Raw genomic sequence first — 14,590 nt, 5'->3', positions numbered from 1 at the left:
CAAAGTAGAATTAAAAGGTCTTAAATTAACTTAAATGTAAACAAAACACAACAATACAGACACAACTGGAGTTTTCCCGCAAAATATTCATCAGGCTGCACATACATCCGGGTCATGTTGTAATCTCTCGATAGCCCCGCCTCCTGTAGCTCAGTGACAGGCTGTGTTCCAAATTGCACACAGGCCACCAAAAGTATGTGGACACCTGAGCGTGGGATTGTTGGACATCCCATTTAAAACCACGAGCATTTAAGTGTAGAATTTCTCTCGGGGTCTGGAACGTGTGGCAGCTGTATTGTCCAAATATTCATTCACACAAACTCTCAGTACCATGTAGGGCCTAGCGGTTAAGGTACTTGACTAGTAATCAGAAGGTCACTGGTCCAAGCCCCACCACTGCCAGGTTGCCTCTGTTGGGCCCTTGAGCAAGACCCTTAACCTTCAATTGCTTAAAAACTATACTGTAGTCGGTGGCTAAGTGGATAGCACTGTCGCCTCACAGCAAGAAGGTCCTGGGTTCGATCCCCAGGCGGGGCGGTCCGGGTCCTTTCTGTGTGGAGTTTGCATGTTCTCCCCGTGTCCGCATGGGTTTCCTCCCACAGTTTAAAAACATGCAGCTAGGCTACATTTACATTTTACATTTTCAGCATTTAGCAGACGCCTTTATCCAAATCGACTTACAATACAATTACAGTATACAGTGATCACTGGTCCAGCACCTTAACCACTAGGCTACAGCTGGCCCAATTGGAGACACTGAATTGTCCTAAAGGTACCCGGCCGCATGGATGCATGAACCAGTACACTGTGGTGCCGGTCCCAAGCCCGGATAAATAGGGAGGGTCGTGTCAGGAAGGGCATCCGGCGTAAAAACTGTGCCAAATCAGTAATGCGGATCACGATCCACCGACGACCCCTAACGGGAGGAAGCCGAGGAAATGGACTGTAAGTCGCTTTGGATAAAAGCGTCCGCTAAATGCAGAAAATGTAAATGTACAGGCCATAAGTGTTTTTCATATGCACTGTGGTTACTGTATTGATTGTTTTCCATTGTTTGCTCTGTGTTGCACCCTGGTCCTGGAGGAATGTCCTTTCGTTTTAATATGTACCCGTATATAGCTGAAATGACAATAAAGCCTCTCTTGAACTCTTGATGTGCTTATACTGTTTGTGAAAAGACACTTTTTGATGCTTGCATGTACAGTGTATCACAAAAGTGAGTACACCCCTCACATTTCTGCAAATATTTCATTATATCTTTTCATGGGACAACACTATAGACATGAAACTTGGATATAACTTAGAGTAGTCAGTGTACAGCTTGTATAGCAGTGTAGATTTACTGTCTTCTGAAAATAACTCAACACACAGCCATTAATGTCTAAATAGCTGGCAACATAAGTGAGTACACCCCACAGTGAACATGTCCAAATTGTGCCCAAATGTGTCGTTGTCCCTCCCTGGTGTCATGTGTCAAGGTCCCAGGTGTAAATGGGGAGCAGGGCTGTTAAATTTGGTGTTTTGGGTACAATTCTCTCATACTGGCCACTGGATATTCAACATGGCACCTCATGGCAAAGAACTCTCTGAGGATGTGAGAAATAGAATTGTTGCTCTCCACAAAGATGGCCTGGGCTATAAGAAGATTGCTAACACCCTGAAACTGAGCTACAGCATGGTGGCCAAGGTCATACAGCGGTTTTCCAGGACAGGTTCCACTCGGAACAGGCTTCGCCAGGGTCGACCAAAGAAGTTGAGTCCACGTGATCGGCATCATATCCAGAGGTTGGCTTTAAAAAATAGACACATGAGTGCTGCCAGCATTGCTGCAGAGGTTGAAGACGTGGGAGGTCAGCCTGTCAGTGCTCAGACCATACGCCGCACACTGCATCAACTCGGTCTGCATGGTCGTCATCCCAGAAGGAAGCTGACGCACAAGAAAGCCAGCAAACAGTTTGCTGAAGACAAGCAGTCCAAGAACATGGATTACTGGAATGCCCTGTGGTCTGACGAGACCAAGATAAACTTGTTTGACTCAGATGGTGTCCAGCATGTGTGACGGCGCCCTGGTGAGAAGTACCAAGACAACTGTATCTTGCCTACAGTCGAGCATGGTGGTGGTAGCATCATGGTCTTGGGCTGCATGAGTGTTGCTGGCACTGGGGAGCTGCAGTTCATTGAGGGAAACATGAATTTCAACATGTACTGTGACATTCTGAAACAGAGCATGATCCCCTCCCTTCGAAAACTGGGCCTCATGGCAGTTTTCCAACAGGATAACGACCCCAAACACAACCTCCAAGATGACAACTGCCTTGCTGAGGAAGCTGAAGGTAAAGGTGATGGACTAAACCCAATTGAGCACCTGTGGCGCATCCTCAAGTGGAAGGTGGAGGAGTTCAAGGTGTCTAACATCCACCAGCTCCGTGATGTCATCATGAAGGAGTGGAAGAGGATTCCAGTAGCAACCTGTGCAGCTCTGGTGAATTCCATGCCCAGGAAGGTTAAGGCAGTGCTGGATAATAATGGTGGTCACACAAAATATTGACACTTTGGGCACAATTTGGACATGTTCACTGTGGGGTGTACTCACTTATGTTGCCAGCCATTTAGACATTAATGGCTGTGTGTTGAGTTATTTTCAGAAGACAGTAAATCTACACTGCTATACAAGTTGTACACTGACTACTCTAAGTTATATCCAAGTTTCATGTCTATAGTGTTGTCCCATGAAAAGATATAATGAAATATTTGCAGAAATGTGAGGGGTGTACTTACTTTTGTGATACACTGTATATACACTATGGGTTGAAGGTTTTAAAACACCCTAATTTGTTTCTTTATATGTTTACACGAATTAACATGATCTGAAAGTTGCATAGAACAAAGAAAAAATTTAGATTTTATTTTAAGAAAAGACTTTAAGAATGAAATCATGGAATCGTTTTGTTAAACAATATTTAATCTTAATTTGTTGACTCATTAAATTAGCCACATTTTTGCAGATGTGATAGCTGAATATCTGTATTTTTGTCCTCAATATAATCAACGAATAAATGAAATATTGTTCCAAAAAGATCTTCCCAACACTTGCAAAAGTTCAAAAAAATTGAAACGTTTGAATCCCTCCTGCTCCAAAATAAATAAATAAATAAATAAATAAATAAATAAAAGAATGGTCACGGCTACTGGCTACTGTGACTCACAATGTGCAAAGTTAACTTCTTGTTACAGCCTAATAATACAAACAATAAAGCTATTATTTCTATTCATTAGTGCATTTGTGTGGCCCACAAGACCAGCTTTTGTCTACTGTTGTACCCATTGTGGCCCTGTTGACAAAAAAGGGAAAACATTGACATGGTAACTGGCCTGAGTTTAGGGTTTCCGTTTGGGACCTGCTTTCACTGTCGTTCCCCCCAAAACTTTTATAAGCAACACCGATCATACAAAATATATCAAGAGTCAAGAGAGTCAAGGGAGGCTTTATTGTCATTTCAGGTATATACAGGTGCATACTGAAATGAAACAACGTTCCTCCAGGACCAGGACCAGGGTGCAACATAGAACAAAAAGTGCAAGACAATACAATATACAGTGCAGATAGACAACAGTGCAATAAATACAAAAGGCCTAAAATAGATACAAAAGACATTTCTAATTTGAAAAAGTAATTAAGGGAGACAAGACTAGAGACAAGTGTTGGTCAGTACATGGTACTGAGTATTGATTGGGATCATCCTAAATTAAATCTCTTTCAACGGGATACAAAATGGGTCAATATATTTTTTAGTTGGTAAATCAGAATAACTTTGCATTCTGGAACAAACAAACCCTTAGTGAGAGCAAGGTACAAGGTAAACAAAGCCACCTGACCACCTAACTGTAGGCGTCCAGCATTCAGGACCTGTACTGTTACCTTGGTGAATGGTGAGTGTGTTAGTGTGTGTTGTGCTGGCATGAGTGGATCAGACACAGCAGCGCTGCTGGAGTTTTTAAACACCTCACTGTCACTGCTGGACTGAGAATAGTCCACCAACCAAATATATCCAGCCAACAGCGCCCCGTGGGCAGCGTCCTGTGAGCACTGATGAAGGTCTAGAAGATGACCGACTCAAACAGCAGCAATAGATGAGCGATCGTCTCTGACTTTACGTCTACAAGGTGGACCGACTAGGTAGGAGTGTCTAATAGTGGACAGTGAGTGGACACGGTGTTTAAAAACTCCATACCAGCACAACACACACTAACACACCACCACCGTGTCAGTGTCACTGCAGGGCTGAGAATGATCCACCACCTAAATAATACCTGCTCTGTGGTGGTCCTGACCATTGAAGAACAGGATGAAAGGGGGCTAACAAAGCATGCGGAGAAACAGATGGACTACAGTCAGTAATTGTAGAACTACAAGGAGGTGCTTTTAATGTTATGGCTGATCGGTGTATAATCACGTGTTATAACCAAGTAACAAGAGTTATAATACAGTATATAGACAAATAGTACAAATGCTTGCTGCTTCTAACAACTTTCAGAATATTGTATCACAGTGTTAATATCGTCTCGGTATCGGTATCGGTATCGTATCGTCAATACGATCAGTCCTGATCACTAAAGCTGATCTTACATCAGCAGAGCAGAAGCGCCGCTGTTATTATTCCACGTGTTTCAAAGTGACGTCCAGCTCCTTCCAAGCCCCGCCTCCCGACGCCTGTGATTGGTGGATTCCGCCGTCACTCAGAATAATAGGGGGTTTGTAATGTTGACCCTGATCGGCGTCAGTGGTTCCGTCCCATCACGGAAATATGTGTTGTCATAATAATATGGACACACACAGTTAATCAAACACTCGGTTGGTTGCATTTGAATACGCGGGTCAGTGACTTCTAACGATGGAGCGCTTTCTGTTTTAGTCGGCGTGTAAAGACCTGGAAAGTTGTGTCCAGCAGATCGCGGATGATGATGATGATGGACCGGACCGGACGTCTCTGTCTGTGCGTGCTGATCTGTGTCGGTGTGGTCGCATTGCAGGTGAGGGTTCGGTCCCAGCCGTGTGTTTACCGGGGTGTCAGTGCTGAGACGGATAGACTTCCAAGCTGTGGGTCTATTTTTGGTGCGGGTGCGTCAGTGAGCGCTTTTTTACGACTGAGCGCTGTCACAATTCCAACTCCATTATAAAGAAAAGTTTTAAACGTGTGAATGTGGACCGTTAAGAGCGAATAAACGCGATTTTGTTCGATTAATCGACTCACTGATGAGTTTGTGTCACGAGCTCGGGACCCGCGAGCCCTGTAGTGTTTGTATCGAGCGCTCGCGCACTGCCGGAGCGTTGTTTTGGCCCGGGAGCGCGCGTGCAGCCCCGGCGTGGTGGTGTTGCATGGCGTCAGATAGTATAGCACAGTATGGAACAGTATAGCACAGTATAGCACAATATAGAATAGTACAGCACAGTGTAGAATAGTACAGCACAGTATAGCACAGTACAGCACAGTATAGTATAGTATAGCACAGTATAGAACAGTATAGCACAGTATAGCACAATATAGAATAGTACAGCACAGTATAGAATAGTACAGCACAGTATAGCACAGTATAGCACAGTATAGCACAGTATAGTATAGTATAGCACAGTATAGCACAGTATAGCACAATATAGAATAGTACAGCACAGTATAGAATAGTACAGCACAGTATAGAACAGCACAGCACAGTATAGCACAATATAGAATAGTACAGCACAGTATAGCACAGTACAGCACAGTATAGTATAGTATAGCACAGTATAGCACAGTATAGTATAGTATAGTATAGCACAGTATAGCACAATATAGAATAGTACAGCACAGTATAGCACAGTATAGAACAGCACAGCACAGTACAGCACAGTACAGCACAGTATAGAACAGTACAGCACAGTATAGCACAGTATAGCACAGTACAGCACAGTATAGAACAGTACAGCACAGTATAGCACAGTATAGCACAGTACAGCACAGTATAGCACAGTATAGAATAGTATAGCACAGCACAGCACAGTATAGTATAGTATAGCATAGTACAGCACAGTATAGTATAGTATAGCACAATATAGAATAGTACAGCACAGTATAGCACAGTATAGAACAGTACAGCACAGTATAGAACAGTACAGCACAGTATAGAACAGTACAGCACAGTATAGCACAGTATAGCACAGTACAGCACAGTATAGAACAGTACAGCACAGTATAGCACAGTATAGCACAGTACAGCACAGTATAGCACAGTATAGAATAGTATAGCACAGCACAGTATAGTATAGTATAGCACAGTACAGCACAGTATAGAATAGTATAGCATAGTACAGCACAGTACAGCACAGTATAGCACAGTACAGCACAGTATAGAATAGTATAGCATAGTACAGCACAGTATAGCACAGTATAGAATAGTACAGCACAGTATAGAACAGTACAGCACAGTATAGCACAGTACAGCACAGTATAGCACAGTACAGCACAGTATAGAATAGTATAGCACAGTACAGAATAGTACAGCACAGTATAGAATAGTACAGCATAGTATAGAATAGTACAGCATAGTACAGCACAGTATAGAATAGTACAGCACAGTATAGCACAGTATAGAATAGTACAGCACAGTACAGAATAGTACAGCATAGTATAGAATAGTACAGCATAGTACAGCACAGTATAGAATAGTACAGCACAGTATAGCACAGTATAGAATAGTGTAGCATAGTATAGAATAGTATAGCACAGTACAGAATAGTACAGCACAGTATAGCACAGTATAGAATAGTGTAGCATAGTATAGCACAGTATAGAATAGTATAGCACAGTACAGAATAGTACAGCACAGTATAGAATAGTATAGAACAGTGTAGAATAGTACAGCACAGTATAGATCTGTAAATGTTGTGTTGTATATCAGAGTATAGAGTTGTACATATTGTGTTATGTATTATAATATAGAATAGTATAGAGCTTAACCCTCTTATCTCCAGCGCTCTGACCCCAGTTTCAGAAGAAGCCAGGCCATGCGGATAAAGCATTTCATGGTACAGTACACGTGTAGACGTATACATGAGAAATAAAGGCGTTCCAGCGGCCCGAGATAATCATTATGCGTCCACACCCCAACCTGCCTTTGTCTTACTTGAGGAACTTGTTTTCAGGATTAAACAGGCAATAGATTTGTAACCAGTCTCTGTGTACCTCATGCAGTCTGGGTGGGGGTGGAAAGGTGTAATTACCGCACCTGTCCAAACTTTACTGCACCCCAGTCGTCCTGATTCGACTCCATAAATTCAACTTCCATAAATCCAACCTCTGTGATCTAAAAGACAGAAAAAAGCTGAAAGCAACTTCCAAAGACAAATTGCTCTCTTATTGTAAGGCAACCTCTATGTAAACCTCCAGTGTAAAGCTCGCTTGACTGTGGACAGTGTCTCATGTTCCAGCAGCTTCTAATTCATGACCGACCCAGGCCAGCTTCCTACGATGGCACTCTGTTCTTCCAGACATGGGCGGAGACCGCTGTTCCGTGTACATATTAACGGATCCAGTCAAACCATATGGGCACTGAAGTCGACACTGTCTGTTAGGGGCTTGACACGTGCTTCCCTGTGTACATGTGGGTTTTCTCCAGGTTCTTAGTTTACCCCCCACCTCCTAAAATAATGTGGTGGATTTGCCATGCGTAAATGAAAGTGTGTGTGTTGACCTGTAGTGGACTCGGGGTATTACCAGACCCACTGGGACCTTGACCAGGTGTAAGTAAACATAATTGACTGATTCCAGTCAAAGCAATATGCATTTTGAAAGCGTAATATGTAAATCCCCAGTGACTATCCAGTCAAATATTGACACTGTATCCGCCATTCGCCTCACTTCTGTCGGCGAGGGCCTTTCCTAAGACTGAGGCAACAGTTTAGGGAAGGCCCTTTCCTGTTCTGTGACTGTGTCCACCTTGTGCACAACACAAGAGGAACTTCACTGACCTGCACAAAGCCCTGACGTCCAGCCTGCTGGTTGACATACTAATGGGCATGATTTTGTAATGCAATGTCAAACAGGCTCACGGTCAGGTGTCCACATACTTTTTGCACAGGTGTCCACATACTTTTTGTACAGGTGTCCACATACTTTTTGTACAGGTGTCCATTTAGTTTTTGCACAGGTGTCCATTTAGTTTTTGCACAGGTGTTTGGATACTTTTTGTACAGGTGTCTGGATACTTTTTGTACAGGTGTCTGCATACTTTTTGTACAGGTGTCCACATACTTTTTGTACAGGTGTCTGCATACTTTTTGTACAGGTGTCCACATACTTTTTGTACAGGTGTCTGCATACTTTTTGTACAGGTGTCTGGATACTTTTTGTACAGGTGTCTGCATACTTTTTGTACAGGTGTCTGCATACTTTTTGTACAGGTGTCTGCATACTTTTTGTACAGGTGTCTGCATACTTTTTGTACAGGTGTCTGCATACTTTTTGTACAGGTGTCCACATACTTTTTGTACAGGTGTCTGCATACTTTTTGTACAGGTGTCTGCATACTTTTTGTACAGGTGTCTGCATACTTTTTGTACAGGTGTCTGGATACTTTTTGTACAGGTGTCTGCATACTTTTTGTACAGGTGTCTGGATACTTTTTGTACAGGTGTCTGCATACTTTTTGTACAGGTGTCTGCATACTTTTTGTACAGGTGTCTGCATACTTTTTGTACAGGTGTCCACATACTTTTTGTACAGGTGTCTGCATACTTTTTGTACAGGTGTCCACATACTTTTTGTACAGGTGTCTGCATACTTTTTGTACAGGTGTCTGGATACTTTTTGTACAGGTGTCTGCATACTTTTTGTACAGGTGTCTGCATACTTTTTGTACAGGTGTCCGGATACTTTTTGTACAGGTGTCTGCATACTTTTTGTACAGGTGTCTGGATACTTTTTGTACAGGTGTCTGCATACTTTTTGTACAGGTGTCCACATACTTTTTGTACAGGTGTTTGCATACTTTTTGTACAGGTGTCCACATACTTTTTGTACAGGTGTCCGCATACTTTTTGTACAGGTGTCCGGATACTTTTTGTACAGGTGTCTGCATACTTTTTGTACAGGTGTCTGCATACTTTTTGTACAGGTGTCTGCATACTTTTTGTACAGGTGTCTGCATACTTTTTGTACAGGTGTCTGCATACTTTTTGTACAGGTGTCTGCATACTTTTTGTACAGGTGTCTGCATACTTTTTTGTACAGGTGTCCACTTAGTTTTTGCACAGGTGTTGGGGATACTTTTTGTACAGGTGTCCGGATACTTTTTGTACAGGTGTCCGGGATACTTTTTGTACAGGTGTCCGGATACTTTTTGTACAGGTGTCTGGATACTTTTTGTACAGGTGTCCACATACTTTTTGTACAGGTGTTTGTATACTTTTTGTACAGGTGTCCACATACTTTTTGTACAGGTGTTTGTATACTTTTTGTACAGGTGTCCGGATACTTTTTGTACAGGTGTCCGGGATACTTTTTGTACAGGTGTTTGTATACTTTTTGTACAGGTGTCCACATACTTTTTGTACAGGTGTTTGTATACTTTTTGTACAGGTGTCTGGATACTTTTTGTACAGGTGTCTGGATACTTTTTGTACAGGTGTCTGGATACTTTTTGTACAGGTGTCCGGATACTTTTTGTACAGGTGTCTGGATACTTTTTGTACAGGTGTCCACATACTTTTTTGTACAGGTGTCCACTTAGTTTTTGCACAGGTGTCTGCATACTTTTTGCACAGGTGTCCGGGATACTTTTTGCACAGGTCTCCGGGATACTTTTTGCACAGGTGTCTGGATACTTTTTGCACAGGTATCCACATACTTTTTGTACAGGTGTCTGGATACTTTTTGTACAGGTGTCCACATACTTTTTGCACAGGTGTCCAGGATATTTTTTGTACAGGTGTCCGGTAGGTAAGCAGTAGATGGAATGTAATAATAACCAAACGGTACAGGAAACCAGAAGGTTTGAGTTTGTGAAAGGAGCGGCTCAGGTGACACAGGGAAAAGAGGCTTTCGGGATTTATGAATCATGAACTATTCTACACACACACACACACACACACACACGCACACACACACACACACACACACACACGCACACGCACACACACACTCGATTGCTCCTGCACATTTGCAGAATTAGCTCACTATCTGCAGCAAATATAGGTGTGCTCCTATTATTTCGGTTGAAGTAAACGTTCAAACCCTGCAGACACACTTTCCTAACTTTTAAAGTCTGTGTGTGTGTGTGTGTGTGTGTGTGTGTGTGTGTGTGCTTTTGATCGACTGTTGAGCAGGATATCCTGGTTGGTGCCAACATAATGCAATACAAACACACACACACACATAAACACACACACACTCTGGGAACACAGTGGAGGTTTCCAACAGCGTCTCATATATCAATTATTTTTATACACTGTGGCCCTGAAGCTTAACACACAGCTAGACATTATATTAAACCCCGACCCTGGGATTAAGTCTCAGTGGTGCCACTGACCTGGTCGGGTATTTTACCTGTTGCCTCAGTGGAAGAATACTTGTGTAAAGCGTGTTCCTTCTCAAATCCGCCTCCGGGTGGTAAAAGGAAGGGCTCAGTGGCCTCACATTTAGTGATATCAGATCATATTACTTTTTTGTTCACTCAGGGGTCCAGGTTTTGTGCTCCGTACACCAATATAAGAAGGATCTTCAAAAAGTTTACACACTTGTATATTTTGGTAGGGAACGATGAGGGCGGGACAGGAGGAGTAGTGATCGGTCGTGTCTGAGAGACTGAGAGACGCTTATAGTCCGGATTTAGCTCCATCTGATTTCCACCTTTTTGGACGCTCAAAGAAGCTTTAAGGGGAAGAAGATTTTCATGTGGTGATTCAGTGGCTACACGCTCAACCAAAAAACGAAAATGCATTGGAAGGTGACAATGTAGAAAAGTGATTTTTACCCAATTGCGTTATGCTTCCTCTCTACTGGTGCTGACCCCCGCCCCGATTGAGGACAGCGACAGTAGCCGACTGCATCTTTTCACCTGCATGAGGCGAGTTCATTTGCGGATCAGCTTTGTGTACAGAGAGCCACACCCTGATCAGCATTATTCCTCAACCATTGCATCAGTTATGAGGTCCCTATCCGTCTCTTCCCTCCCTGTATGAACAACAAGCCGATCGTTGTTCATGTAGCCGCCCAGCCGGATGACAGAGCTGAGTTTCGAACCGACGGGTTCAAAATGTCAGCTCTGGTGTGCTAAGGTATTTTACCTTATTTTACTACGTCATTTGTTTGTGAAATTCTTAATAATTAGAGTTAAAGCCGCTCAGGTGGCGCAGCGGTAAAGTACGCTAGCTCACCAGAGTTGGGTTTCTAGATGCATCGTATCGAAACTCAACTCTACCTTTCCGACTGGGTTGGGCGGCAGTATGAACAACGTTTGGCTGTTGTTCAGGGTTAGGGGTAGAGTCGGAGCATAGGTCCTCATAACTGGTGCGACTGCGGCCCCTGCTGGTTGACTGACGGCGCCTGCACAGGGCTGAGGAATAACACTGAGGGGGGTGTGACCCTCCGTGCGCAGTGTCTCTCGGTGTATGAACTCGGCTCGTGCGGGTGAAAAATGCAGGCTGTACTGATTGCGTGCCGGAGGGTGCGCAAGTCAGTTGAATGGCGTCCTCAGTCAGCGGCGAAGGGTCGAACCAGTATAGAGGACGCAGTTAGGGTAATTGGACACGACTAGAATAGGGATAAAAGTTGGTCGAAAAAAGTGGGGGAAAAAAAATAAATAAATAGAGTTAAAAAAGTGTGAACACTTTTAAAAGATCCCTCATATGTGTTTTTTTCACATTGGCCTTTGATACAAACAGTTTTTAAGTAGAAGCCCTGCAGTACATTTCAGCTGATAGTCAGTCAAAATAAAACAACACATATTAATTATTAATGTCTTTGTGTATTAATGTCTAAAAACAAAACTATTATGATGGTAAAGTTAAAAAATTAAAATAAATATGATTGTTTACATCACTTATATATGTTGCAGAACAATTATTGGTCAGTGGTTGTTCAGTGGTTAAGGTACTGGACTAGTAATCAGAAGGTTGCTGGTTCAAGCCCCGCCACCACCAAGTTGCCACTGTTGGGCCCCTGAGCAAGGCCCTTAAACAGCTTAAACTGTGTCAGTCATAATTATAAGTCGATAAAAGCGTCTGCTAAATGCTGCAAATGTAAAAATGTTAAGCCTCTTTCGGGCTGTTTTTATTTTTGTCTGATTTGTCCCTTTTCTTTTCTCTCTCAGTGTGAAGGAGGGAGCTCGGTCACTCTGCCCGAGTCTTTACTGTTCGTCTCCACACTGGATGGGAGTTTACATGCCATCAGCAAACAAACCGGAGACATCAAGTGGACGCTGAAGGAAGGTGCGTGTGTGTGTACACACGTGTGCTGACGTGTCGCTCAGTCGTTTGGTGTTCTTGTTTCTTTTGGAACACGTTATTTATTTATCTTTTAGAATTTTAACGTCATGTTTTACACTTTGGTTACATGGCAGGACAGGTAATTACTGCTTACGCATGATTAATTAGTTAAAGTACAATTTAGTGTCTCCAATTCACCTCACTTGCACGTCTTTGGACTGTGGGAGGAAACCGGAGCACCCGGAAGAAACCCACACAGAGACGGGGAGAACGTGCAGACTCCACACAGAAAGGACCCGGACTGCCCCACCTGGCAATCAAACCCAGGACCTTCTTGCTGTGAGGCGACAGTGCTACCCACCGAGCCGGTTCATTTCATTTTTCATTTTACACTTTGAACAGGGCGCCAATCCATCCGAACCTTCCCCCTGCTCAGAAATAGCCTCCTTTGCGGTCAATCGCGTCTTTGCGGGTGCCTGGATGGTCGGTAGCACAGCTAAAATTCTGACTCGATCACTGTTGTGTTTTATTAGCAGTTTACAAACTGTCCCAACATTTTTTTGACATTTTCAAAAGCATGAAGGTGTTGTGATTAAATTGGTTGAATTTGCTCAAATTTACCAACACAAATTCCCAGAGGAAGTGATTATAAATGATTTATATTCAGATCATGTGATTTACCAAGAATTGTCATTTTATTTCTTTTTTTTTCAGATCCCATCATTCAGGTTCCAGTTTATCTGCAAGAGTAAGTGTTCTACTGACTATGTCTATGTGTCTGTTCTACCCTGTTGCCTGTCTGTGTACACTATATGGCCAAAAGACTAGTAGACACATATAACCATAGACATTAATACTTATGGCTTTAACAGCCTGTAACCAATGAAAAGGCTTCACTAAGATTTGAGAGTGTGTCATGGGGAATTTCTGCCCATTCAGCTAAAAGGGCACATTATTGGACATGATGGTCAGACTCATAATCAAGGTTTTCAAGTTGTTTTCAAGTCGACCTGGCCAGCTGGTGTTAGAACGGATGGACCTTGCACTAAATTTGGAACAAGGAAGGAATATTTTCAGAAACCAGCCCTGAGTGGCTTTAGGTACCAATTTTTACTATTCATACAATTGTCTGTACCTGCAGAGTACATGGAACAGTGGGAACTTTAACCAAGACTGGGGAAAAATCCAGCCTCTAATCGTATGCTGGGGGGGCATTTGTCTGGTTGATTAGAAGTAATTTAGGAGCTACATAAAGACAGATATTCAGTTTTTTGCACATTATCCTCTAATCCAGGGCAGTTAAGGTACTGGTCTAGTGATCAAAAGGTCGCTGGTTCAAGCCCCACCACTGCCAGGTTGTCACTCTTGGGCTCTTGAGCAAGGCCCTTAACCCTCATTTGCTTAGACTGTATACTGTCACAGTACTGTAAGTCACTTTGGATAAGCGTCCGGAAATGTAAATGTAAATATAATCCAATGGCATTGTGTAGCTTGCCTGGCCGTGGTCAGTGACACCTGTATTTTACAGCTTTTAATGCATTTTTTGGTGGTTCTTGGACGATGGGACCACTGTTCCATGGACACCTTTACTTACAGACTGCTTAGAAATGGCTCCAACTCGTGAAAATCCATAATCCAGTTCCTGAGATTGGTTCAGAGGTCCCTAGACTTTCTCACTAAACTCAAAATAAATGCATGTGTAACCTGCATGCACACCTGTTCATCTGTGTGCTTTTTCTTAGACCAGGTTTCCTACCTGACCCTAATGACGGCAGCCTGTACGTGTTAGGAGACAAACACAAGCATGGTCTGATGGTGAGTGGTTGTTTTTTAAAGCTTGTCTGTGTGTATATATTTGCATCTGGATATTTTTTACTATGAGAAGAATATTCCCCTCTGCACAGAAACTGCCCTTCACCATTCCAGAGTTGGTACAGTCCTCCCCCTGCAGGAGCTCAGATGGAATCCTCTACACAGGTGAGTGGAATTAGTCTCAGAGGTGCTACCAGCCTGGCCGGGCACTCGACAGACATGGTTGTTCCACATATTTCACCCAGTTTAATCATTGCCAATTTCCCTAATGAAATATCACCCCACCCCCTAACAAGCACGTGGTTGCCGGCCACATCTTTT

General features: G+C 43.0%; 1 protein-coding gene across 1 annotated transcript in view; it reads left to right on the top strand.

The window, feature by feature from the left end:
* Positions 1 to 4,787: 4,787 nt before the first annotated feature.
* The window catches only part of ern2 (endoplasmic reticulum to nucleus signaling 2), a 30,688-nt gene continuing 20,885 nt past the window's right edge, over positions 4,788 to 14,590 (top strand). Inside the window, exons 1-5 of the mRNA XM_063010468.1 lie at positions 4,788 to 5,031; positions 12,343 to 12,460; positions 13,172 to 13,205; positions 14,200 to 14,272; positions 14,362 to 14,434. Coding sequence (XP_062866538.1) covers positions 4,957 to 5,031; positions 12,343 to 12,460; positions 13,172 to 13,205; positions 14,200 to 14,272; positions 14,362 to 14,434 — 373 coding nt within the window. The 5' untranslated portion in view covers positions 4,788 to 4,956. The remainder of the gene's footprint in view (positions 5,032 to 12,342; positions 12,461 to 13,171; positions 13,206 to 14,199; positions 14,273 to 14,361; positions 14,435 to 14,590) is intronic.

Source organism: Trichomycterus rosablanca, chromosome 15, assembly GCF_030014385.1.
Source record: "Trichomycterus rosablanca isolate fTriRos1 chromosome 15, fTriRos1.hap1, whole genome shotgun sequence".
Taxonomy (NCBI): domain Eukaryota; kingdom Metazoa; phylum Chordata; class Actinopteri; order Siluriformes; family Trichomycteridae; genus Trichomycterus; species Trichomycterus rosablanca.
Note: the sequence above shows the minus strand (reverse complement) of the source record. Positions and strands in the feature narration are given on the sequence as shown.